Source organism: Ammodytes marinus (assembly GCF_949987685.1).
Source record: "Ammodytes marinus genome assembly, chromosome: 15".
Taxonomy (NCBI): domain Eukaryota; kingdom Metazoa; phylum Chordata; class Actinopteri; order Uranoscopiformes; family Ammodytidae; genus Ammodytes; species Ammodytes marinus.
Window position 1 is genome coordinate 11,082,243 of NC_137219.1, and position 27,531 is coordinate 11,109,773.

The 27,531-nt window shown below is 40.7% G+C and overlaps 3 protein-coding genes across 3 annotated transcripts; 1 reads left to right on the top strand and 2 right to left on the bottom strand.

Moving 5' to 3' along the window:
- Positions 1 to 17: 17 nt before the first annotated feature.
- nemf (nuclear export mediator factor) lies at positions 18 to 12,373 on the bottom strand. The gene is made up of 32 exons (XM_080042410.1): positions 12,205 to 12,373; positions 11,990 to 12,058; positions 11,433 to 11,535; positions 11,004 to 11,129; positions 10,721 to 10,869; positions 10,539 to 10,606; positions 10,313 to 10,402; positions 10,134 to 10,207; positions 9,962 to 10,032; positions 9,781 to 9,856; positions 9,547 to 9,687; positions 9,214 to 9,422; positions 8,942 to 9,115; positions 8,782 to 8,845; positions 8,581 to 8,669; positions 8,383 to 8,486; positions 8,175 to 8,237; positions 7,932 to 8,044; positions 7,507 to 7,564; positions 7,325 to 7,383; positions 7,097 to 7,217; positions 6,782 to 7,022; positions 6,640 to 6,682; positions 6,502 to 6,551; positions 6,165 to 6,327; positions 5,647 to 5,724; positions 5,322 to 5,546; positions 4,843 to 4,878; positions 4,616 to 4,722; positions 4,460 to 4,503; positions 3,359 to 3,438; positions 18 to 282 (listed from the first exon to the last, which is right to left on the bottom strand). The coding sequence occupies exons 1-32, from the start codon at positions 12,261 to 12,263 to the stop codon at positions 205 to 207; spliced, it is 3,225 nt and encodes a 1,074-aa protein (XP_079898536.1). The 5' UTR covers positions 12,264 to 12,373; the 3' UTR covers positions 18 to 204.
- A 98-nt stretch (positions 12,374 to 12,471) lies between these two features.
- Positions 12,472 to 18,627, top strand: mok (MOK protein kinase). The gene is made up of 12 exons (XM_080042556.1): positions 12,472 to 12,815; positions 13,879 to 13,993; positions 15,279 to 15,368; positions 15,468 to 15,538; positions 15,663 to 15,741; positions 15,851 to 15,899; positions 15,986 to 16,164; positions 16,373 to 16,474; positions 16,603 to 16,776; positions 16,897 to 17,059; positions 17,160 to 17,357; positions 17,595 to 18,627. The coding sequence occupies exons 1-12, from the start codon at positions 12,632 to 12,634 to the stop codon at positions 17,670 to 17,672; spliced, it is 1,482 nt and encodes a 493-aa protein (XP_079898682.1). The 5' UTR covers positions 12,472 to 12,631; the 3' UTR covers positions 17,673 to 18,627.
- Positions 18,628 to 19,269: 642 nt separating this feature from the next.
- Positions 19,270 to 25,614, bottom strand: wdr20a (WD repeat domain 20a; the record flags this gene model as incomplete). The annotated part of the gene is made up of 4 exons (XM_080042682.1): positions 19,270 to 20,345; positions 21,521 to 22,861; positions 23,285 to 23,467; positions 25,351 to 25,614. The coding sequence occupies 4 exons, from the start codon at positions 25,612 to 25,614 to the stop codon at positions 20,292 to 20,294; spliced, it is 1,842 nt and encodes a 613-aa protein (XP_079898808.1). The 3' UTR covers positions 19,270 to 20,291.
- Between the last annotated feature and the right edge of the window lie 1,917 nt (positions 25,615 to 27,531).

Below are 27,531 nucleotides of genomic sequence, written 5' to 3' on the forward strand. Positions count from 1 at the left end.
GTTAATTTCTTTTTCATTTCAAACAAATTGTTGGTCAACAAGTTTAATCAACCTTTCAGAATAAAATTAATACATATCCATACAGGGAAACTGCTGTGATGATCAGATCAAAACCTGTAACTTTTCAAAATATAGACATTTTAGCATACGAGTGTTTTATACTGTAATGCACATTTCTCTTTAGGTCACATGTTTATCCCCATCTCATTTCTTCTTGGCAGCCAGCAGGTTTGGAGCAGACACTTTCACTTTGCCCGGCATGTTTCTGGATAGATCGGTGTCCTGCAAGAAATGGGATAATATATGTTAACAGAATTTAGTTTGCTTTATGATTGTATAATATTTTAATGCACAATACATGCTTTCTGGCTGTTGAACTTTGTCCCCAAACTTAAAGAACTCCAAAGTGTTTTGCTACAAGTTTGTTGTTTAGCCTTGAAGCCTAATAAGATTTTGGCACCATACAGAGGTATGACGCATTCATGTGCACAGTAAGAAAAGACTCCCTAAACTCCCCATATTCTGTTATCAGACATTGTATGAAGGATAACACCAGCTGAGATGAATTTCTGGGAATATCTGCCAATTAAAATGTTTCTGCTTTCGCCAGCAAGAATAAGGGCTGGACACACCAAACTTAGTGTGTGTTTGCGCACACACCAATTTCTCTTGCATATAATCTCTGTACACTGTTCATTCGATGTATTCAACCATGTATCAATCCAGGTACATTGTTGTTTGACCCTTGTATGCTGTTTGCAAGTAAATTCACCTGCTTCCAAGAAGGCCTGACTCAGTTTCAATTATTCAAACACTTGGTGAAATAATTCTAGTAACAAATGGTCCTTCGAGCCGGATCCAACATCCTCTTCTCTGGACAAGAAGAGCCTGCACCGTGAACGGGGGAGTCCAAGATCTCTCGACAAAAGACCTCCAGTAAACAGAGCTACAAAAGAGGCTGTCTGCAGACTCGACTTGGACGGAGAGGGGTGACGGAATCCAGAGCCTGAGCGAGTCGAGGCTTTCTTGAAATCAGGTGAATATAAACAGCTGATTTTGTTTTATATTTGTTCTTACATAGAGACGAGTAAGGTAACTACTGGCTTACATAGAGACGAGTAAGGTAACTACTGGCTTACATAGAGACGAGTAAGGTAACTACTGGCTTACATAGAGTGGTTTGAACAGGGTTCAAGTCCCTGTTCGGGCCCCACGTTGGGGTCTCAACCTGTAGTGTTTGGGGAGATGCACTAGAGACAAACCTATCTCAGCCTTTGGTGTTTGAGAATTTACACTGTCAAAAACAAAAGTCTCACGTACGTAATTAGATGATCATTAGTGGGGTCGAGGGTGGTCCCTTTATTCTGACAGATATAGTTTGTTCCATTGGACTGAGAGTTCTTTGTAATTCGGGAAGGTTTTATGGAAACAAATTGATATCTGGCTGCTTGTTGTTACTTAGCCTGGGGATATAGTACTGCTCCAGGGAGTTAGTCTATGACAGGTTGTTTATTTGTTTTGTTTTGTTATGTTTGTCAATAGTCTACATCTGCAGAGTAGACTTATTTGTTTTGTTTAGAATACATCACATAGGGTGTTCTAGTTTTAAATTGGTGACTTTTGTTAATCAATTGGAGGGAATAGGGGTGTTCGTCCTGTTAAATTGATTAGATTTTACATTTAAAAAAAAAAAATTAAATTACTTGTAAGCAACTGCCCCTCTTACATATGATCAAATATCTGACTTTACCAATCCAAGCCCCATAGTGAACCTTAAAGATTAAAGGTGTAGTCAATCATTTGAAGTTCCAGCATAAACTTACAAAAAAGCGACCTTTTGTGTTCTTTTTATGAAAATGTTCACTGAAAAGACTTGTTCAATGCTTTTGATTTGAATTACAAGTTAAAGGGGATTTTTATGCTGAAAATATGATCATAATGTGTATTGTTAATATAAATTGATTCAAAAACTGGTTAACTGTAAAGACACCTATACTTAACCTACATGTTAACTTTTGTTATTTGAAAAACAAACTATAACACCATGTCAGATTTGGAGAAGTAGAGAGCTTCTCAGGAATGTGGTGTGTGTGTGATTCAGTCCCATGCAGAAAAGGGAGGGCCTGTCTCACTGACTGTGTGTGTGTAACTGAGCCCAGACACAGACAATGTGTGTGCTTGAATGCTGCCCAAACACAGACAACCATGTGGAAGAATGAAATCAAACCTATCCTAAAATGTTGTTGTGCGTTAATTGTGACATCTAAAGCAAGCAAAATGGATAGGATGATATTTTAGAAACAACCCTGGCAGAATGATGAGCATTTCTTTTGAGAACATGTTACTGCTCAAATTCATTCTGTTTCAGATGCAAGGAGAAGACGAAGCTGACCATTCTTCAATAAGGACAATTGGACACTGAGGAACAATCTGAATCGGTTATGGTAATATCCTACATAACCATTCCCCCAGTGACTGTAATATGAAGGACACTTTGCGTCAAAATGCCACAAAAAGGACTTGTTGACCATCAAGACGATCTTGGTTCCTGTTCCCTGGCTTCTGCAAAAAACTGTCCTCTCTGAAACTGTACATAGACTGTTGCACCAGTACACACACTTGCATTTTCACAACTGTGATGTTGATGTACTTGATATTATTCTGCTTGACTGAAATATATTTACTCATATGCTTTGCCCTTTTGCTTTGAAGTGTTGCAAAAAGTTGCATTAAATATTATAAAAAGGGTGGAATGTTAACAGAATTTAGTTTGCTTTATGATTGTATAATATTTTAATGCACAATACATGCTTTCTGGCTGTTGAACTTTGTCCCCAAACTTAAAGAACTCCAAAGTGTTTTGCTACAAGTTTGTTGTTTAGCCTTGAAGCCTAATAAGATTTTGGCACCATACAGAGGTATGACGCATTCATGTGCACAGTAAGAAAAGACTCCCTAAACTCCCCATATTCTGTTATCAGACATTGTATGAAGGATAACACCAGCTGAGATGAATTTCTGGGAATATCTGCCAATTAAAATGTTTCTGCTTTCGCCAGCAAGAATAAGGGCTGGACACACCAAACTTAGTGTGTGTTTGCGCACACACCAATTTCTCTTGCATATAATCTCTGTACACTGTTCATTCGATGTATTCAACCATGTATCAATCCAGGTACATTGTTGTTTGACCCTTGTATGCTGTTTGCAAGTAAATTCACCTGCTTCCAAGAAGGCCTGACTCAGTTTCAATTATTCAAACACTTGGTGAAATAATTCTAGTAACAATATAAGACACAATACAGTTTGCATTAAAAAAGAGCTGATTCTTCTGATTGTTTTAACGGAAAACCTTTACCTTGACACTGCGGAACAGGTCTTTTTCTCTGGTTGACGTATCTTTAGTTTTCGTAAAGCTGAGGACTGCAGTGCGTGCAGCTGGCGAGAACAATAAAGAAAATATTACTGTAAATTCTTAAAGCACTGAGAAAAAGAAAAAATCATTAAAGCCACTACGAGTAACATGGCACGTTGGCGTCCCCTTTGGACAAAAGCGGTAGTATTTTTACGACGCCAGCTGTCGTGAAGCTGTTTTCTAGCTCGTGCCGGGCGTGCGAGATTCAAATGATCAGGAAGCAATATAGTGCATGTCCGTGTGTTGAAAGTGTGAGGGCACCGGACTCTTTTCGGCTCCGTGAGAGTGGTTAGTGACACAGCATCAACTAATGCCAGTCAGTGCTACACACACCTGATTGCAATGAGTTGATGCAGTGTCACCTCTCACGGAGCTGAAAGATTACGTGTCCTCATAGAAAGCGAATGAACGAGAGACGGCAGTTAGTAGCCTATGGATCACGATGAGGTCATGTGTTTATGTTGTTGTAAATAATGACTATTTCAGATGAATAATGGTCATCTGATGATGCTGGTGAGGCAAAGTAAACTTTGTGTTAGTAGGCTACCGCTCATTCATTTAGGAGTCTAGTTCGCTCCCGTGAAATTGTGTATACGTTGCTTGGCCCGCCCGCCTATCACTCTACCTTTTAGCTTTTCTTCATTGCATTTTCTTTTTTTTCTTTGATGGTTCAGCCCCGTTATCAGTCATTATGACGACAAACAACTGTCTCAAACAAGGCTCCCGCTCCCCTTCCCTCACCTGGAGGGATAGGCTTCTCAAATCGCGTTGTTGCGCCACACTGAAATCTGCGACGAATACGGATATGTGACAATAGAGCATGCACGCGTGAACCGAAAATCAGACTGGGTGTGAGACCAGACCAAATGCAGTAATAAAAACTATATAAAAACGTCTTTCTTTGCACTGATGGTCTCATTTGCTGTTAAAGGTAATTTATGATTATGTGAGGAAACATGAGGCTGTTTAAAAGATATTTAAATGTTACTCGGAGCTGCTTTAAGCAAAGGCTTTGTGAATATTAGAATGGATCACTGTCTTTACCTTTGCCTTTCTTCTGAGCGCCAGGTGTTAGTTTCACTTTGTGTCTGTGAAAGAAAAAAAAACGTATTCAGCCCGCACACTCTTCACATTCTCTCTCTCTCTCTCTCACACACACACACACACACAAACAAACAAACAAAGGTCAAGTGCACATACTTGCAGTTGGAGAGGGCGGTGTATGGAGCACAGACTGGCACAGCAAACAGCAGCACATCTTCAGGATGAGGCTGGCCTGTCAGAGAGGTCAGCAGGTTCTCTGCTTCCTAAGGCAGCACAGACAAACTAGAAAGTCAGACTCACACAGTGGTATGCTTACAATGAATGACGCAGAATTAACATGCATTTATCTCCCAAAATTTTTTTTTCTTTGTTTGATAAATCACCTCTGCCCCAGGGTTGTCCGGATCCACGTCATCTTCCTGAAAGAGAGGACAATACAGTCAACATACAATACAAAGCACATGTAAATAATGTATACATTTAATCCATAGTGTAAATTAACAGTACAGCAGTATCCGATTCATTATAAAAAAAATGCTTAAAATACCCGGATGCCATACTACATCCAGTCGGGATTTTTAGTCTGTAAATATGCTTTTTGGGCGATTCTAACCATCATTCCAGTGCGCACTGGAAGTGATGTCACATCGAAAGAGCTTCCAAGTGAAAATAACCAACGATGCCACGGATAGATAAGCAAGAGGCCAGTTCAAGGCGATGTTATGAGGATATATTGTAGGTACCAGTATGTCCCAAATGTATGCCTACTTCATGCTAACTACATACTTTTTATGATCAGCTGTTTTATTTGGAATAGAAGAAAGAAAGAGTATGCGATTTGGAACGCAGGGAGAGTACGTACCTTGTCCTCCTGTTCAGCAGTAGCTCCCTCCTCTCCAGGCTGTCCCCCTTCATTCTCCTCCCCTCCTCCTCCTCCTCCTCCTTCTCCTGTCTGCTCTGGTTTGGCAATGCGAGGTTTCGGGGGTTGTTTCTGAGGGGGCGGTTTCCTGACGGGTTCATCTTTCCCTCCTTTCCCCTTCTTTCCTTTCTTTCCCTTGTCTTTCTCCTCCTTGGTGGAACCAGCCGACTAAGGAGGAAAAAACAGTTTTTCTGGTATTTTTACTGTGTCGGACCAGGTCGACTGTGTAGAGCTAAAAATGCACCGACCGGTAACTATAGTGACTCACCCCGAGCAGCTGCATCATCAGCTCCCTGTCCTCTTCATCCTGGTCTTTGTATTTCTCTTTGATCTTCTTTAACTTGTTCTGTAGCAGAGAGAATATGTTAGAGAATACACACAGGAACAACACAGATGAAACTATCAAGACGTTTTTTCAGTCATCATGTCTCGAGTGACTCTTACATGTTGCGTCATCTGATGCTGTATACATCATAAAATATAAATAGCCATCGTTTAAAAATATGTCCCTTCTGATAAAAATACTGGTGGTTGTGGGCTTCATAATACCTTGTAAATTCACTTTTTCTGTATGTTTCCTTTTTCTCTTCTTTCACTTAATTTGTATTTATTTATTCACGGCTCTTGACCATAGTATCATGGTATGGAGCATTTCTAAATTGCCTGTTGTTTAAACCTTTACATTTGGAAAGATGCGTGGACTTTAAAAGCACCATGTGTTGTTGTTGCAGATAGCATTGGTTTGTTTGTTTCCAATAACAGGAAATCTTATCTTTAAACTCTTACCTTTTGACCTCTCTTGAGCGGCTGCTGGGAGGGGCCTCCTCCACCTTTGGATACCTTATCGACCGCTTCCCCACCGGCTGAAATCTCACTCTTCACCTCGACAGTCTCGCTCTTCTCCTCGGCTTCAGAACCGTCCGGTTTCTGCTTTTTCTTCTTCTCTTCCCTAGTGGCAAAGACAAAAAAAAGTGTATTATAAGAGCTAGATAAAATATATAGTCCTCTGCATCCGTCTGAATACCAGCAGCTACAAGCCTATCTGTAGTTTGGGCTGTGTTAGCTTAACAGGAAGAAGTGCAAGATTATCTGCAAATTGCTATATTTCATTCCATTCATTCACCTTTTCTGCTTAGCAGTCACGTGTTTCCTCCCCTGTGAATCCACCTCAACCTGAAGAGAAAAAAAATGACATTAGTACAATTTAGTATTTCTTTAAGAATTCACTCAGCAATGTGGCTTAAGACAGTAACTGATGTACCTGAGTGGTCACTTCCTTCTTGAAACCAGGGTTCTGGGTGCTCCTAGAAATGAAGGGAAACAGTTTCATTCAGTTGAGGTACCAGTCATTGCCTTATGCCATGTGCGGTGATTTTTTGGTTTGCAGAGGCGTGCATCGTTACCTGCTGGGCTGCAGATGTGGGAGGGAGATGGTCGTATCCGGGAAGCTGAACTCTTCTCCTTCTTTGTCCTCGGTCTCCTCTTCCTCCCTGCTGTCTCCCTCTCTGTCCTCAATGTTTTCCTCCTCGGGAACGGTTGCCAGTTCTCCACTCGCACCGCCATCCTCCTTTTTAATCTTTTTTTCCGTTTCTCCATCTCCCACCGCTCCTTCCTCGCCCTGATCTTCATTATCGCTGTCGTCACCTACAGAAGGCAGGAGGATCAGTTACACACACCTGAACGTGGTTGTTACACAGTATAGATCAGGGATTCGCTACCTATCAGCTCCTCTCCCTCCTCCAACAGCTCGGCAGTTGAGGACGTGACCTCCTCCATTTCCTCCTCCTTCGTCTTCACCTTTCTCTCCCCTCGGTGCCGAAACACGCTCTGCTCGTCGACCTGCGCAAAAAACCTGCGTCAAACTTAATTTGTTTTAAGATGACAGAGTTTTTAAGAATAATGTACTCACCTGTCACGATGGTGTTTTTTTTGTTTTTTTTTTTTACCTTGAAGAGAAATCCAAAGCCCATAATCAAGTAAGAAGGTGGCAGGAAGTTTTTCTTTCCTGGAGAGGAATTGAGCTAATGTTACGTCCTAGTGTCAAATATCATAGTAGCACTTAGTCCTCCCTTATTTGGCTCATGTGCCTTTACCAAATCTATAAAACTTAAATCTTACTGCGTCATACCTCTGATCATGAAACTTCCGGTGGTCAGGTACTCTCCAGTGGGAGCTGTCTTAGACACCTGGACAAAAGTGAGAGATAGAAACTAATTTATAATACATATAGCCAACATTTCTATTATTTAAATGTCACAATTTGTCTGCGTGTAGTACATTTTTATTCGCACGAGTCTAATTACACTCTTTGTCACCAATAGCATTGTGGAGCAACATTTTAAGTCAAAGTCAGACATACAGAGGAATCGAAATTACGTTTATCTCCGACCCACGGTGCAATAAGAACAAAATGATAAAATTAGGTAAAATGTTCATTTCATTGTTAAGGAATGCAAAATATGTAAAATACATAATTGGCCATTGGTTTTCAGCATTCAGTTTGAATAAACATGAAGAGCTAGCCAATTTAGTGGCCTAATATGGATGACTCGCCTGGTTGTGATGAACCCACCACGCGCTGGTGACAATCTTGGCGTCCCAAGCGGCGCTGTAGCACACGGACATAGTGCCAGCCTCTGTCAGGGTACGAGGAGGGATGGGGACGCCTGGAGCAGGAAGATGGAGAGGCGGAGAATGGCAAGGTAACACATACAAATGAGTGAAATAGTGAACCATCGAGCATCTTCACGAAACTGAGCAAATTAAATCGAGGGGCAGAGAAGGCACACAGATTACCTGAGGGGTTTTTGATGACACAGCTGGTCGCTCCATGGAGGTCGGCATGAACATAGACATCACCTGTCAGGAGAAGGTACGGAGAGGCAACGGCTCGGTTTAGATTTATTTTAAATATCTTTTTAAGGTAAGAGAGAGTGTGTGTGTGTGTGTGTGTGTGTGTGTGTGTGTGTGTGTGCGCGTGTGTATATAGGGGTTCGTTCATTACCTGCTCGGAGGTAGCGCTTGACAATCATCTCGTTCTGTTGTTGATCCCTTCCTGCGATGACGAGATAATTCTCCGAGCTGATGAACCATAAGAACTTCTCGAACCTACCAAAAAGGGGGAGAAACGGTTGAATGGTTAAAAGAAATGGTTATGAATGCTGAATTAAAGTCTGAATATACATAATCCTGTGTGTCCTACCAGTAGACTTTTCTGGCCTTCTGGATAGTGGTCACAGTCTGAACCTCTTTCAGCGTTTTCTGTGTTTTCTTCTCCGCAGATTTCATAGCCTTGAATGAAAAAAATATTTAAAGTATTTATATAGTGCATAAGCAATGTTCCTTAGAAAACACAAAATATAGGAATACTTTGCAGGAGCATTGAATGAACCCGCTTTCTTGCCTTATCTGCAGCTTCAATGGTTTTATGTTCCTTTTTCTCAGCAGTGCGCTTGAAGTCATAGTACCTAAGAAAACACCAATACAATGACCAGGTCCATCAGCTGTACCAACAACAACACATTCCCCTTAATGATATGTCGACAGATTACATTTATACCTACTTTTTAGCATTTGCATAAGCAGACAGGCCTATATCCACATCCACCAACATGGGCTGGTTCCTTTGCAACTTCTTGCTCTGCCCTTTGTCTTTGTTTTTGTTTTTCTTCCCCTTTTGCTCAGCCACACATTTTTTCTCTTCCTCTTCCTGGTCTTCCTCAGAAATATATGGATTCCTAGAGGGGGGAAAAGACACGCACGCTAGCCAGATGTTGTAGTCAACAACGAGTAGAACCAGTCTAGGGCACTGTTCTGTAACTGGTGATGTTCTTACTTTAATAGCATGGTGATGTGGTTGGTCTGCAGCTTCAGGTCCTTGATGGCACAGGCCACCGGGTCTCCTGCAGCTTGTGCTTCTTTGACAATAATGCCGATCTCGGTCCAGTCCACCTGATTGGCCAGTGCACTGCGCACCACCTGCAGCGCCCTCTCTACCACGGGGAGGTTCATCTCCACCAGTTCACCCTTTATTTTGTCCACCTCCTGCAACACAGCACACAAGATTTATTGGATATGTATCTCAGCATTGTCCAGGTAAATTGCCTGACCTGTGTTTGCATATTTTAGCCTTTTTTTTTCCAAGCCAAAAGTTGCCCATAATGCCGACCTGTACTTGGTGCAAGGCCTCCAGTCTCTGCTCATGGTCCCTCTTAACATTTTCCAACTTCTTCAGAGCCTGTTTCTCCTGATGCAAGGCCTTCATGTCAATCTTCTGACTCTCCATCTTGGAAAAGAACTCATCGACTGCCTGAATGAGAGATCACACTGGATTCATAATCATTCTTCCCCAAACGAGGCTTAAAGAAATTAAACCAAACACGCAGCCATTGCTAATATTTACCTTGTCAAAAGTATCAAACTCCAAATAGGGGCTCTTTGCATGCTGGTTAAAGAGGAATGGATGGAATTCATCATATCTATAAATAGACATTATTAGCGTAAATTAATGAGCCAGAGAATTAATTACCAGATTACAAAAGTGTTTATGTAACAAATTATGCGTTGATCAGAACAGTACATACGTGAGCAGTTCCTCGCTGGGTTTGCCAGGATCTAAGCTTGGTTTCTTCTCACTCTTTTGAATGATGTAACCCTTTAATAACAGAAAAAGAGTTTCGAATATTACAAATATATTACAGGATCACAAAGCATTTCCCCCCCCCAAAAAAAGTCTGTCTCTGAAAGAGCTCTTACTTTGCCACTGAAGTTCTCAGTTTTCTCCAAGTACGTTTCTGCAATCTGCAGGGCTTCCAAGATTTTAGGTGCAACTAGAATCAAATACCGTTTTTACTAAATCACAGGAAAAAATCTTAAACTGGAACAACTTCAATTAAACCTTTCTAATAACTTTCACTCCGAACGCTAAACTTTACCTTGGGCAGCATCAACTTGGGTGTCAACTTTGACCGAGCCCGGCAGTCCCGCCTCTATCAAACTGTGTTCAATCAGTGTGGCTCCGTAAGCTGGATAGGCGTTTAGAAAGGACACAAAAACATTCAACAGTCTGTTTGTTTACATGACAAAAAGAAGTTCGATCCATTTAAACTGAAGAGGTTATTGAAGTGCATCTGTTTTAGTTCAGATTGCCTGGCTACTTACGAAGGTGAGGGTTCAGGACCCTTTTCACTTGATCTCCATTCTGCGCTTTGCTGAGGATTTCAGTGAGTCTATATATAAAAAAGGCAATGAGAGAGAATTTGTTTTCAGTCATATTGGAGTAAAATACGGTACGTTGACTGAATTCCACAAACTCAACACAGTACATGTAAAGGTGTGGTTACCGCTCTAAACTGATGAGAGGTTCGGTCGGTCGGGCGCTCTCCACATGGTATCGCTCTCTCACAGCAATCTTTACATCTTCTACCTCTGCTGTACGAAACCGCAGCAGATTTAAGATGGTGTACTCGTGGTCTGCAAGAATGACGTTACCCTGAAGGCGGACATGGACGGACCATCATATACACACATAAAAAAACACAACCCCGGTGTGCATCAATGTTACGGTTCAGGATCGGGGCTGTAATAATCGTTTAAGTTCAATAAAGACATATCTCAATTTCTCACCCTATCATACAGTTCAATAATCAAATGGTAGGCAGCCTCATCCGAGCCGAACTGGATGTCAACAATCCTGTCAATCCCGAGCTGCTTAACCTGGGTCAACCGCCGTGACCTCAGGTGTTTTCGACACTGTGGAGAAATTGGCTTTAAACGTTCACTCTCATTACGACTAACACGTAAATGAACTAATAGAGAAAGGTGTATCCCAATAACTAGATAAGACCTTGTACTGATAATGACATACAGTCAAACTGTCTGGTGGACTTCTATAGGGGTTTGTATGGGATTAAATCACAAATCAATTTAGTATAAAAACCTTACAATATGGTTAAAATAAAACAATAAATATTATATTATATATAAAAAAAAGGTTTTAATAAAAATATAAAGTTTGTCATTAGCGGTCGTCAGTAAACAACGGAATGTTCTTACTTTCATTGCAAACCCCGAAGGCATCATGTTCTTGGGCCATTCGAAGTCTGTGGAGTGAATACGAGTCCCAGACTCGATCAGTATAACAGCTTTGCTGTCAGGCCTGAGGCGACAACATGACATTGCATTTTACAGACTGACTGAAAGTGTTGAAAAACAACAAGGTATACTTACACAACTGAACTTGATTCATTTCATGTAAACGTTTGTGGTACTTAACTTGTTTCCTACTTTCCACTTCTACTACCACTTAATTTCAGGGGAAAATACTGTACTTTTTACTTCACAATGACTTGACAGCTGTCGTATCAAACATGCTGTGCGGATTCAGATATTACTTAAATAAATATGGTGAGATCATAAATGTTCTTTATAAGTTATTAATCCCCCCCAATTGTCTAAAAGAGCTTATGCAGCCTAGATATTAATGTATAAGTAACAATAATCAGATAAAATAAAACATGCTTACAATACTTTAACACTGATAGTGCAATGACGTTTCTTACAACAGCATCACAGTGAAACTTTTGGAGGCAACTTTCATAAACTGTCCTCACTTTTGCAGACGGATGAGATACGTCTTATTGTCGATGTCGTACACGTTGTTCACTCTCATGCCAATGTAGCTGTGAAAGAAATGGAGGGGGGAGAAGAATGAATGAATAAAGAAAGAAATCAATTAATAGTCCGATCAACATATAGACAGACCCACAGTTACGATGGTTAGCTTAGCACCTCGGCTAAAGCCAATACCATTTATCATATCACCTACTTGGCTTGGATCTCGGCAATAACTGCCCTGATATCCACTGTGCCAAATCTTGTTTTCATGTTGACCGAGCAGCTGGCCTCGATTAGACTAAAAAAAAGAAAAGAAATGTAAACACTATGGGAAAATAATCACATTTTCTAGTGCAACATCAGCAAGGAAAACATGCAGGGAATCATTGAACATGCGCAGTGACAGTTTTTTTACGGAAGCCGACGTGGATCAAAAAAGAAAAAAAAATAGCAAGTCCACGCCTTTTCAAGCAGCGGACTGGGCGTCAGAATAGAACGCATTGATTGAGAAGGGATGCCCTGGTGCCTGGTAACCTGCCTGTGCTATGACATGAATACAGTGGCAGCCCGCTGTGCTCTCTGTCCCCAGGTATTAATACCGATCTCATGGTAGGCTCCTTTCCGTTAACTGTGCATTAATGATGCACTACTCGAACTGGCTCATCGGCGTGAAAAACAGGGCAAGCCTTCGCATTGCATGCAAACCACCACCTAACAATGAGTGGAACAACAGGGGGAATGTCTTGGACGCGCAGAACAACAACCCGGTGCCTAATGAAAAGAGTTCCCAGCAGAATGTCAGCCACTACCTCTGGAGAAAAGGTAAGGAAGGAGAATTGTCCTACGTTCAAATATCTTCTGGGGCCTGCAGCGAATAATTCTGCGAGACTGGCTTTTGTTCATACATGCCAGGGTACATTCTGCTGCTCGATCTTTAATTGCGAATATATATATTTTGTTGTCACAAACTCAGTTCCCAGTTTTCTCCCCGGGTCAGAGTGGAGGGCGAAGGCGTGCTCCGTTACCAAGGCGACGGTCAGCTAACAGGAGCTTTGCTAGCAGTTCTAGGCTAGCAAACTAGCAACAGTACGACGAGTTTCGTCTTCCTTTAAAAAAGACGGAAAAATATTTTTTTAAAACCTCACGTTGAAATGTACCGTCAAGATACGTGTATTATGGAGAACCAACTCACAGGTGGTTAAGAAGACTGCGAGGAATGCATTGTAAGTTGAGAGATAACAGCTGAGCGGAGAAATAATGATGGCAAGTATGTCTGACAGGTCTGTGGGTACACGTAGTCGAGGGATTTTCTTTCCCAAGATTTCCTTTGTGTGCTTGTTTGACTTTGTGAACCCTTTAAGAGCAGTTAACCGTAGATTCACTGTCTCTCACACGTAGTTTTGACCGTATTCTTTCAGCAGGGTTCCCACTTAACCTTAACATATTATTTATTTAAAAAATAAAATTATTGGTCGCATAAATTAAATATCAAAAAATGTATAGGCCTAATTATAATTTGTCATAGTTTCAACCAGTTATTTTGTAGATGCTACCGATTATTGACCATTGTTAATAAAAATGTGTCTGATATGGTTCTGACACTTCACCTGTCATGACCTTGCAGCTCTTGCACTGACCTAAAAAAATGTAATCTAGTCCTATAGCTGGTTGGACACAGCAAGACATGTAAAAACGTTAAAAAAAATTATAAGAATTATTGCTTGCAGCACAAAATAATATGGGCTTTATTTTCCAGTTGTGATGTTCCAGTTTGTACTGTGGAACACTTACATTTTCTGCTGTCCAGCAAGTCACAAATTACAATTGACATACTTCAATAATCATATTATAGAAAATGTTCATGCAAATGTTGCCTCTCTTGCAGGCTACAAAATAATCAAGAAAATCGGGGAGGGCACATTTTCAGAGGTGGTGAAAACCCAGAGCCTGAAAGATGGGAAGTTCTACGCGTGTAAAACCATGAAGCAGACAATTAACAGGTGTGTATTCTGCAGCAAAATGTTGTCTTGTGCATCAGCAACCAGTGCAAGTTTTGCCATACTCTGTTGTGTGGACCCTTGAAACTTGAGTCAGTAGTTGGACACCTCCCGTGTTAAGTACCCTATTCGCCGTCAGCTTCCTCTGCCTTGGACCTTGTAGTGGTGAGGTAACAATAGATGTCACTGCTTGAAATCTGAGTTGTCAGTGTAAATTGACTGTGCCATTTAAATCTGTGCAACCATTTATCTTTTTGAATTGTTAATATACATATACAGTAGATTGCTGCTTACAGTTTTTTTCGATCGCTAAACCACAGTGGGCACAACTGTAGCTCAATGTGCAAAACTCTAACTACAGTCTGCACTACCAACAGTCACTGGAGCTGAACAGTTCACTTCACCTGCAAAATAGGCTCAGTGCAGCAAACACTATGAATTGTCCTCACTGAGATAACACACACTGTCACTCAGAATATGCTCAGAGTACAAACACTAGCATCAAACCCCAATACATAAATTACAAACTTTTAATCTTTACAGTTTGAATAATTTGAGTTATTTCACACAAATTACGTAATATTTTCTTTGATGAAAGGGTGAAATGCTTTCACATGAAATTGTTTATTTTATAATATACCAGTTTTTTTAGGAAAACAAAAAGAAATTAAAATCAGAAGTTTGCTTCAATAGATACACATTTTGTATATTTTATTGAAAACATTTCCAAATGTAGTATTTATCTGTGTAAATATTCTATACTTGTAATACAGAAATCTATCCTGTAATGTTGTCATTTACTGTAAGGATGCAACTCTAAGCTGTTTGTTTGCTGGAAAATTCGTATTACAGATGCAACTTTAGATCTTTGCCTCTCTCAATGCGAGCCCATGATTCACAACAGGGTCTATCAGTGTAGCCCTTTAGTGTTTCAGTTGAAATTGCAACCTGCAGGGTTTGAAATGCACTAGGCTGATATCCATTATGTTTTGAATGTGTGGTTTACAGTTGTGGCAGTAGTGTGTTAGCGTTTGAAAAAAATGGCTGGAAATCCACAGTGTTGTGCAGGCTGTGGTTAAGCCATGAGTTAGGTGTGTAGAGTTTTGAAAATTGGGTCTAATCAATGAAAAACAAGCTACAGTTTGGTCCGATTGAACCGCTGCTCTGCATACTGTTGTTAGAGTTGTGCACTTGTCGTTCCAGTTGTGCCCACTGTGGTTTAGCAATCAAAAAAAACTGTAATGACCGGTCAGATATGTGAAAAAGTCATCTTTTTCCTGTCATGAAGTCTGGAGCAGGCCAACAACCTGCGGGAAGTCCAGGCAATGAAGAGACTGAGTCCACACGCAAACATCATCCAGCTACATGAATTGGTTTTGTGAGTACTGGATTGTTGTCTTCTGACATTAAGTTAATGCATTGCCTAAAGCTAGTCTCACATGGCATGACGTTGAATTGCTCAAATGCTGTGTTTCAGTGACAAAGAAACAGGAACAGTGTCTCTGATCTGTGAGCTGATGGAAATGAACATCTATGAGTTCATACAAGGTAAGACCACACACATAACAGAGTAAAGGCATTTCATCAATCATGATAAAGATAAACTGGAAACTTGAACATAGATAGACGATAGATTAAGTATTTTCTGATATTGGTTCTTCATTTGTTGCAGGAAGAGAAACACCACTGCCTGACCACACAGTAAAGAACTACATATACCAACTTTGCAAGTCACTTGATCATATGCACAGGTACTTATTAAAATGGCTTCAGTTCAGATGATTATGATAAAGAAAACACAACATTCAGTACGTTGAGATTATTTCCCTAATATTACCCTTTTTTCTTATTTTCATACAGCTGTGGGATCTTTCACAGAGACGTGAAGCCAGAAAACATCCTCATAAAAGTGAGATGCATCATGGTCATCCTTTGATTTACAGAAGTGTACCAGTGGAAGTCTGGTGAAAATAATTATTTTTCTTCAACCTGCAGCACAACGGCCTGAAACTGGGCGACTTCGGCTCATGTCGGAGCGTGCACTCCAAGCCCCCCCACACTGAGTACATCTCCACGCGCTGGTACAGAGCACCAGAGTGCCTCCTCACCGATGGGTACTACACCTTGAAAATGGACATGTGGAGTGCTGGCTGTGTCTTCTTTGAGATCATGAGGTACTACCTCTGCAGGAGAAGGGCATCACATTTCATCTGCAGTACTTACCCAGGACATGAGACACGACTGGTTATATACATGATTAAATCAGTTTTCTGTCGTCGTTACTTGATTGTAATGACTGCCACAGGCATAAAGAAAGGTCACAAATACTATGCAAATATCTTTGTTGTGGCATTAAGATTGAGGTATACCTGTGTGTTTCAGTTTGAATCCTCTCTTCCCTGGAACCAATGAGTTGGACCAGGTGGCCAAGATCCATGATGTGTTGGGGACACCAGATCAATGTATCCTCCAAAAGTTCAAGCAGTAGGTGTTCCTCCTTAGAATATGTTGCTTTGAAGAGTCTCTTTTAAGAGAAGCTGTACATAGGTTTTATTGTGAACAATTATTTTTAAATTTGTGGCAAGAAAATAAGACTTATTCATTTCTGGCAGGTCTCGAGCAATACATTTCAACTTCCCCCCTAAAAAAGGCACCGGTATCTCACGGCTAATCCCTAACTGCCCGGCTCCGGCTCTGTCGCTACTCTATCAGATGCTCGCGTATGACCCAGATGAACGCATCACTGCAGATACAGCCCTGCGCCACACACTCTTTAGGGAAAGCAGGTGAGCCAATAATTGCCTGGTTTGTTGTTAAGACAAACTGTGGAAGCAATTTAATTTCAATGATCATAATCATTGTTTATAGAAGTCACCCTTTTTTTTATTTATTGTTTTTACAACCAGGCTGTCAGAGAAGAAATCAGAGACTCTTCACAGACTCTCAGCGACTATAGAGGAAGTAGAAAGCAGTGGTGGGATGCACAACTCTTTAGACCACATCTGGCGCCCGACAAGACTTGGCAAACAGCTGAGGGGAAGACACACAAGGCAAACACCTTTAATGAGCGTGAGTCTAATTTTAATGGTCAATGTTAGTTATTCAAAGCAAAATGTCCCAAGCCATATGAATACAAACAGGTACCATCCGACACTTTCTCCGTCTTCAGCACAACATGAAGCATGTAGCAGAGCCCCTCATCCGACGGAACATCCCCCATTATCCTGCCCAGCTGCCCAAGCTCAACATGGTCTTGCCCGGACCGCAGATCTCCTTCCCAGCCTCCTCAATGCCGGCATTCACTGCCACCCACCGAGGCACACTGCCAGCCATCACGTCAAAAAAGTGCCAGTCGCGGTTTGCAAAGGTAACCGTAAGATATTTTTTGAATTTTTCAGTATTTGAGGCCGGCTCAGGAGTTGCATCTCCTTTTAAATGATGTAAGACCTAGATGACAGGTTTGTTTTAGGCATCAGTTTTAAATAGGTTGTATCGAGGGGAAAAAAGAGGAAAGTCAAATTATTATCACCAAACAAATGCTTTTGTAGTGTTTTCATTAAGGGTCTTAGATTTTCCATTGAGGCTGCATTTCCTCTCTTTACAGCCACGGGATGAGTCACGCCGTGCAGCTTTCAAGACCTACCACATGCCACCTTTGGACAGGAAACATGGAGGCTACTGAGAGCCAAACACACTTCAGCGTTTGATATGTTGCCTCCTAAAACAAGATAGACCAGATGAACAGATTGTTGAGAGGCCAACATTTGGACAGGCCTGATGTTGAAATCGGAGCCTGCAAAGACTGTCATCTGTTATGACTGCTACATCAAATACTTTAACCCTCACTGTAATGATGCTAATGTAATGTGATCTCTACACAAACATTACTGTGTTTACTTGAGTGAACACTTCAGTTTTACCAGACCTAGTCAAGGTGTTACGTGTTTACAACTGTTAATATTTTTCAATCTGAGCCTATTACACAATCCAAGCAATAAGATTGGACTAGTGAACAGTCATTTAACTTCTTGATGATAGCGAATCTTGATAGCTATTTATGGACTCCCTTGGACAATAGTCTTCCTGTGCAAAAGCAAGCAGCAAAAACATTCATCTAAGCCAAAACGTTGTATTTGGAAAAGTATTTTAAAGGCACATTTTATGATCCAGATGTAATGTTAATCAATACCCAACACAAAACAGAATGGAAACATTTAATAAAAAGGCTTCCCCTTAAGATTAGTTATTTAATACTTTTTTTAATTTTAATTGTCAAAAATGCAGATTGAGCCCTTTAGAGTCCTGATTTTTTGTTATGCTTTTTTGAGAATGTAGCTTGGCCAGTCCCCTCACTTTAAGCACTGTGGCTTAAAAAAATAAGTACCATTTAATTCAACGCTACAAGCTCATTCAACTTACTGTGACTCTTTATGCTGAGTTTAATTGCTTGGTTATTGTTTGACGCATAAGTAATGATGCAATACACATATCAAATCATACATTTCTGTATAACTTTTTATGAATAATATAGTGGGAAATGTAAAATGATATCCACTTTAAAATATATTTGTTTCGCCAACTATATGTGAAGTGTAGGGGTCATTGGACTCTACATAGCATCAACGATTTACACAAAAATAAAGTACATTGAAGTGGGAAAAACTCATTCGTTTCATATGTGAAATATTTCATGAGGCTTTTTTTTTTTAAGTATCTGAAGTTCTATCGTTCCTTAGAAAACTTTGTTGTGAGGTGGTATCAGGTTGAGAAATCTTTGGAGTTTCCATCGGTGTCACTGAGATTTCCTTAGACTTTGATACTTGACAGCACCTTTCATGAAACTTCTGCACTTTTTGACTTAAAGGTGCAGTGTGTAATATGACATCATCAAGAAAGTTCTAGAATGCAACGCTCCATGGGTAACCCCACCCCTTTTGAATAATAACAAGCTACAGTGGCCTTCAAGGACAAGAACAATTTTAAACAATGCACCTGATGACATTCCAACCATGACGCTTCCAAAATGGCGGCACCCATGTCTTGGTCCATGGTATGGAGAAATACGGAGAAATTTGAAACATTTTTTTTCAGCTATTATGCACTAAATTAAACGTACTAATGGATATTATAATTATTATTATTATATGTCTCATGAAAAAAATCAAAAAATTCTACAAACTGCAGGTTTAACCCTGCCATAGGCATCACAGCTTTGTTATGTAAATATAGAACATGTGGGTGAACATAAAAAGGAACAGAAAACAGTGTATTCAAGATTATTTTAATATTATTATTTTGTATACTTTAGGCTTTAGAAATATAACTATCAATGACAAAACTTCCACTGGAGTAATGGTAGTCTGCTTAGGCCCCCATCAAATCAATTAATTACAATATACACATTATGATACAGAGCAGATTTGAATCTGAAATAATATTAAAATAAATGCTCAATAGATAAGGTTTTAATAGTTATAATTTTCTTCACCTACTGTATTAGGCATCTGTGAGTTCTGAGCACACCCAAAAATGTAAAGCCATTTTTTTCTAATAGACTAATTTAAGTGCAAACTTTTTTTTTCATTAAAAAGACTATGATTGCATCATCCAGCTTTTTAAGATTCAGATTTTCAAGACTGAGGATGTTAAAGCCAAATGCATCAAGGCAGTCCTCAACCCTCTTATTTTTGTTCCATTAGAGTAGTTATAAAAACAACAACAAAATAACTAACAAAATCAGTGCAAAGTCAATGATGGGGAGATTCTACTCGAGAAACGACAGAAGGGTGGGTGAATGTGGATGGATGCGGAATTCTCAGATGCTCACACACTTGGTTATAAAAGGATAGCTCACAAAAAAATCATGTTTTAGTCAGCAACCCTGAGCCAAGACCGGGCCACAACACAGATTATGAAAATTAAATGAACTATCCCTTTAATCTCAAGCCACAATTGTCTGGTATGCATCTAACAAAGCCAAGCTTTATTTCCAGAGGGGACAGTCATGACATAAAAGAAAGATTTTTTTTTTTTTTTTTTAAATCTAAAATTGTGATAAAACTCGAGAAAACAATAGTACATCAGCGCAATAAATCCACAATTGCACCACACCTTTTGTTGCTTCATTCCTCCACTAGGTCAAGTGAGTGATTGAAGAAAAGAACAGAAAAGCCATTAACAAAAGTCGGGTGGGGGTTGTGGGGTGGGTTATAAAAGAAAAGGAAAACTTGCAATGGTTGCAGCGTGAAGAGCAGCATCAGACTCTGGGTTGCAGGGTTCTTTAGCAGCAGAAATATTGTGGCTATACTACTGTTCCACTGGGAGAGCTGGCTTGGTTTTGGGATGACAATAAACCCTGGAAAAAATAAAAACAAGGAGATTTGCATTGGGAAAGTTCACATACTGTAGCAAAAATCAAGCAACAAATAGCTCATTAAAAAAAAGTAGACTTTAGCCTCTTCTTCCCATATCCCGCTCCCCTGCTTTTAATAAAAGCCCTCGCACGAAAAAATAGTGGCTGACGAGTGCAAAGTGTAACACTCACTCAAGACACCTTTGAGAGGGTTGCTTGATCAAGGCACTTCATGTGTGTTTTAAACGTCTTCATTTGGGCATTTTTGTCAAAAAAAATGTTACAGGGAAAACCTGACAAATTGCAAAGCATCACATTGTAATTGCACTTCACTCAATCCTTAACCATAAAAAAAATTGGTTTGTTTGATCAACTTTCCTATAAGTGAATATGAATTGCACCTTCCAGAAGACTGTACCACAGCATCTTTCAATTTACTTAAGTGTTACCTAAGTGTTTGAATTATTAGGAATTCCTGCAAAAAAATTCTACAGAGGCATTTGGTGCAATTGTTAAGGGTATGTTTGACTCTAGTGCCTGTTAGTGTCTAGTTACTTGAAAGAGATAATCTCACTGGACTAACTAGCTGTCAGTCTGCCTGCTTGTTCCAGATCCAGACTATCATGTGCCTCACTCATTCAGGCAAAATCTCTCAAAACACAAGAGGGAAGTATATTATGCAAAGACATAGCTGTAAGCATGTTTGAAACTGCAGAGATTCTTTGGGCAAATACAAACCATTTGCATAAAAGCTGAAATGCGAGAGTGTATGCAGATGACTTCTTAGCTATGCTGCTATGCATTGTGGGATGAATATGATGAACCAATGAACACACATCATACAGATTAATGTCTTCTTTCCCCTCACAGGTCTACCCAGAAAATCTTCCTTATCGATGTATATTAAATAACCAGAGCGTAATATTTTCATAGAACTGATTACAGTATATTTGAAACTTTGCCATAATAGGTTTTTCACTGGAAAGCAGATGTGCAGAGTGACAAACTGACTATAAAAGCTATAAATGCTGTTCAAATTGGCCACAGTTTATTTTATGCTTTCAGAATGCTTCTTGATTTTAAGTTTCAGCCCACCAACTGATTGTAGGACAGCCAATGAATGACAGACGCTATGCTTTCACTTTTCCCCCACATTTCCTACATTAAAAAGAACTTACCACTTTGCCTGGCCTCGCCCATGTGCAAATAAATCCCTCCTGACAAGCAGTCACTAAACAGTCCTCTAAAAATATGAGTACAGTCAGTCTCTCGTGTGCAATCTTTTTACAGATGAGGGGCTCGAGGAGGGGCACGTCCTCCATGCGCGGGCACAGCAGAGTGCCCAGAGTCTTTGCAGGGTCTGTTTTGGTTTTTGTCAGCAGGTTGAGCTTGTCGCTGCTCTTGCTGCTGATGTGACCCATACTGTGGTTGCGCTTGTGGTCCTTCTCGTGGTGGCGCTCCTTCCGATCATGGAGTGACAGTGTGGCAAACTTACTCACACCTGTAGCAATGGCACTGTCCATAATACCACTGCCGATGCCGCCACCACTGCTAGTCTTGTTGGTATTGTTTGCTGTTGTCGTGGTGCCGGCTGAATGGGGAAGGCTGTTTGAGCGTGGTAATGTAGCAGAGAGGGAGTTAATGCCAGGAGTATTGGCACCACTGTTGTTTCCATTAGTAGCGTTACTAGAGGTGTTAGTGATTATTGTAGCACCTGCGGGGGGGCTAGTAGCATTCATCACATTTGTGTGTGTTCGTGTCCGTGAGAGGGGAAGATGGGGGAAAAGGATGTCCTCAGTGAGGTCCCATAGGCACAGCTGAGTGTCCTGGCCAACTGAGCCAAAGCGGTATGTGACGCTAACAGGCCGGCTGTCCGTGGAGTTTCGCTTGGAGAGTCGAGACTGGGTGCTGTTGGCCCGGTCTCGTCCGAAGTGGATCATCTGATCCTGGAAGTCCTCGTCGCTGCCACTGAACTCCATTGGGTCACTCTCTTCCACGCTGGTGGTGTAATGGTCAAATGCCACCACACTCACCCATGACTTGTGACCATGGCCCCGCGCGATGACTCTGCAGTCCAAGAACGACCACACAGTCACTAGATCGTCCTCTCCACCTGCAACAATGTACTTGCCATCGGGGCTCCAGCACACACATAACAAGCCACCAAAGTAGCTCTTCATGGTGCCATGAAGCTCAACCGCATCGAAGTTGAATACCCGTAGGAAGCCGTCTTGGCTTACACAGGCTAGGAACTTTCCATCCGGAGAGAAGGCAAACTCATTCAGAGCCCCCTCACCCACTGTCCATTTAAGGAGAGGGTTCCTCGTGGATTTACTCTTACAAGTGTGTACAGAGTAGTTCTCTCCTTGTTTAAGCAGCTGGTAGTGTGGTGCTGTGGTGCCACAGGTATGCTCCACGTTGTACAGGTACATATTCCCACTGGCATGAGATACCAGAAACAGGCTCTCAGAGCCTGGCACCCATTTCACACAAGTTACTCTGGACTTGTCTATTAGTCTCTGGCAGGAGAGAAGAAGGGTGGAGGTTCCAGAAGCAGACAGGGGAGGAGAGGGTGGAGTGAGAAGGAGAGAAGGAAATAATTATATTGTGTAGTGCAATTTCATCAGGAAATGCATCTTCTGAACATGCTGAAAGTCTTATGATTCCACATAGAAAATTTAATTAACCTTTTTTGTCATTCAGGTGCTTTAACAGGATAAGATGCAACAAACAAACAAAAATAACTTTTCACATGCATTTGCAGAAATAAATATGCAGATGTCCGTCTAACAACAAGACTACAAATAAACAGTAATAGTTTGTTTGGTGAAAAATGTCATGCAAAAATCCACTGCCTGTCCCAATCTTTTCTCAACTGACCAGCAGCTGCTACAGAACTCTTTGACTATTTGTAATCTAACCTCTGTAAGTAAGAGACCTACCTCCTCATTGAAGAGCTTGCTGGTCTCCTTCTTGATGGGGTCAATGAGCTGTACCTGGCCTGCTGAGAAACCAACCAGCAAGGACACACTCTCTGCTGTGGCTGTGAGGTGATTGAAGTCATGACAGGTGGGCTGCGTTCCCTTGTAGATGCGCTTGTCTATGGGCTTGCTCAGGTCAGCAGCCTAAAGAGAGCAAGCATAAAGTAAGTGCAGTTAAGTAACTTCATCCAACTGAATGATCTGGTTTGTTTTTATGTCAGGGAAACAGTATTTTACTGCTGTGAAAATCACCCTGGCTGAATGTAGTATACTATAGAAATAACTATCATAACAACAGTTCCATTTTTTAATGATGTACAGCTTACGCTACTTTTAGAATGGAAAATTGTCTAAGTCAGTTGATGACTCAGTGGTCCCTCCACTACTGTTTGAGTGTTTTTTGTCTTAACTCAGAGAGACAAAACGTCAAACCAAGTCCTACAAGTAGTGTCAATCAAGAGTCCAGTGAAAAACGCAAATCTTTTGCCTCAAAACAGCATGCATGATAGTAGGCAGTGCTGGGGAATTATTGGCAATAATGGTACAATAAGCCTATGTCAACAGTAGTGGGGAATGCTTTTAAATGGGGTTATATGGATAGACAAATACAAGAGATAAAAAGGTACCGGAACTACTAAGAACTTCTGGCTGTTATACAAAAGACAGTCTTATTCCCTTAAACCTGTAGCCATGTATTTGCTCCGGCAAAAGATAAAACAGAAGTGAAATTGCCAATCTCTTCCAGGTGCACTAGGAATTGTATGGGACAAATAATGATGATGTCTTGTGAACATTCTCCTATGATTTGTTATTGACACACTGAAACCAATAACATTGCCTTCCTTATGTCTAATTTACTTGTTCCATAATGACTTGCCATTTTATATCCTCTGTCAAAGTTAAATTGCCAGGATTGACAAGACTAGAACTACTATTACGCACAACAAACTCTGGACTTTCTCTAGTTGCTGGTATTTAGGCCTTTAGTCCAGTACACTGGGATGATCATGACACACATGATATCCACATGTTGCTGTTTGGACATGTTGCTTCAACTTAGAGGTCAGCTGATTCCTGTCAGCCTGTGCTGTGAAGTTAGCTTGCAGGAAACCATCTTGAATAACCTTAGTCACAAAGTAGACAACTTTATGATGTTTTTGTAAATGTAGCAGCCTGTATCAGGATACTCTTTGATGACACATCAGGCTATTAAAGGCAACGGGAAGAGAAAACGCTAGATAACGAGTTAAGATTCCCAGTCATGCTCCTGCTATGTTTGACAAGAAAAACCATCACGTGTCAGACCCACCGTCATCACCATGAGTTATATAGGGATTATTACACATCCTGGTCCTTGCGGATGCTTTACCGGACTGTTAAAATGTCAAAACTAGCCAACGGTTGCATTTATCTACAAGCAAAGCAAGTCGGCTTAGTATGATGTATGATCAGGTCGTAGATGTTTCCCAGACACATCCCCAGAGTTGAAAGCTTAGTGCCACACTCCCACTACGTCGAATGATGACCGCATCAGTTAGCTTGTTGGCCAAATGACTGTCCATACACAGAAACGGCACTTTTGTGTATTGTCGACAGCTGTCAGTCAAAAGGCGTCGACAGGTGTTATGGGTGGAAACGCAAGAGGTACACTGTCATCACAGCAATGTCAACCCTGACAACTTCAATAATATCAAAGGGTTTACTTGTTACCCTAGTATTAGTTAGCCAACTGTAATAATCATCCTATATAGCTAAACTTGGACAGAGTGACGGACTGGGGACGGATTTTGAGCCCCTGGCCTCGGGGGAGCTAACATTAGCCAGTTGCGTTGGCTTGCTAACTAGCTTCTCCATTGCTTAGAGCTGACTAGCTGCCAGCTAATATCAAAGTCAAGCACCTGCCAAAGTTATTGAACACAGCCAATACAAGCCTGAAGTCAAGTAACAGCCCAAACAGCAGTTGTGTTTCTCTTCTTAACACGCAGTATTGCGGATTTCCGCTGACATTAGCCGCGTTAGCACGCTACCTTTCTAACGCCTTTGTAGATGTAGAAGTAGAGTTCGCGGCCCACATTGAAACAGATCCTGTCGCCGTTGCCCGACTGGTCGTTGACGTTCACGAAGGAGACCTTGACTGGGTTGGAGCCCTGCGAGTTGAAAGGCACCCTGTTGGGGCGGCTGTATTCGGAGTGAGTGAGGAGTTTGTAGACACCTTCTCGAGTGGTGAACTGAGTTTTAATTTCGTTCATCTCCTTCCCTCCTCCCTCCGCCGCCATCTTTGAAATTAACATTCATCCCTCTCCCCCAGGCCGGATCTTACGCACGGTGGGGAGCGGGCCACGGAGCGGCCACTCCGACTCTCCCGTTCCCCCCAACGGTTCACCGGGGAACTGGTGGAACCGTGGAGGAGTAGAGCAATAACAATTTGAGGTATTATTTAGTAAGTTATCACAGCTCTGTACGTCTCTTAAACGTGTTAGCACTCAGTGATGATGTTAAACCATGTCCTTCAAATAACTTGTACATTTTGAAATAAATAAGAATAAAAGTTTGGCAATGTTGAATTCCTTTATCTCTCCTCTGCCATTTGTACATTTAAAATATATTCATATACAATTTAAAAATAGGCTTACAAAGTGGTCAGTCGTTTAAACTAAAACCTGTCATTTAAGCCATGCTGTCTTTCACTCAGTGAGGCAAGTGTTTTATTTTGAAAAATAAAAATGACCGGACGTATTATTTTGATAAAACCTTGAAATCAGCAAAACGCGAGTTTTCAAACTCGTGTGCTTATCGCGTGCCGACCGCTCACCTGCTTTGGCCACACTTGGCTGAGTCATATCAAGACACCTGGTTCTCTCGGCTGCTTAATCAGTCCGCTACGAACCCACGACACCTTTTAAAGTAGGCTATTTAACTCTATCGTAGTTCAGACAAAAGTTAAATGGACCAAATGTCATGGCACATAGACTTAGACGACAACTCTCGCTTCCAGGTATCAATATTTATATTTGAAAAATTAATACATTCAGAATTAAAAATATCCAATGCTAACGTGTCATAGCCTATTGGCTAGATGATACTTATTACAACTGTTTATTCTTTTATAGGCCTCACATATTGCATGAATTATAGAATTATTTGCTACAAATATTTTTTAGTTTTTTTTTAATGTGCTTTTATGCATTATTTCACTACAACTTACTATATTTTTCTCCATTTAGATCAAAGTGATAAACATGCATCCAAAAACATGGACCAGCTTGCTTTCAAATACATGGTGAGATCAGTTTACCGCTGAGAGTGCTATATATGGACTTTAAAATTCTAAACCACATTTGCATTTAACCGTCTCTTTTTCTTTGACATATACATGTGGAATGAACTCTTATTTCTTTTCAGGAGATGTGTAAAATGGAGTCCAGCACAGATTCTGACTCCGAGATCAGTCCAAGATGGTCGGACACCAGCACTATGGTATTGCCTTATGTGAACATCCCACACACAGTGATACAAATAAGCACTTATTGCAATTTAAACTTCTATAGTTTTACATTATAGGCCTGCAGGTGCATCTAAAACAATTAGAATATCATGGATAAGTGAAATATGTCAGGCCTTTCTTCTTGTTTTAATTTTGATGTTTAGGGCAATGGAATGGAATAAAACATCCAGTATCTCAAACTATTAGAATATAACATACAACCAATAAAAAAAGGATTTATAATACAGAAATGTAAACCTTCTGAAAAGTATGTTTTTTCTAGATTCATTAAATTTTGTGTAATGACTGGAATATATGAAAGTTTTCCCTTTTGAATTATATTACAGAAAAAAATGAACTTTTCACTGATATTATTTATTTTTTTATATGGACCTGTATTTAAAGTCATAGTGTGTAACTTATGTTGCCCCCATGAAGAATTCTGAGTAATTAGTACAACTACGCTGTTGGCGCATCTACAGGAGGTAAGCCTTTGGTGATTGCACATACTGTAGATTTGATTCCTTCTGCTGTACGACCAGGTTTTTTCTTAGAAGTTATGAGTTGAGTTTATTTACCCGAAACTGACTCCACGTGCCTATTGTCTTGGCACCACCCCTGAAAACTGCACACATGCACACCTTTCTTTGTCCACAGTATTGTCTGTTATGGTCTCAGTAACCTCACTTAGAAAGGGCACACTACGCTAGGATAAGCCCCAGCA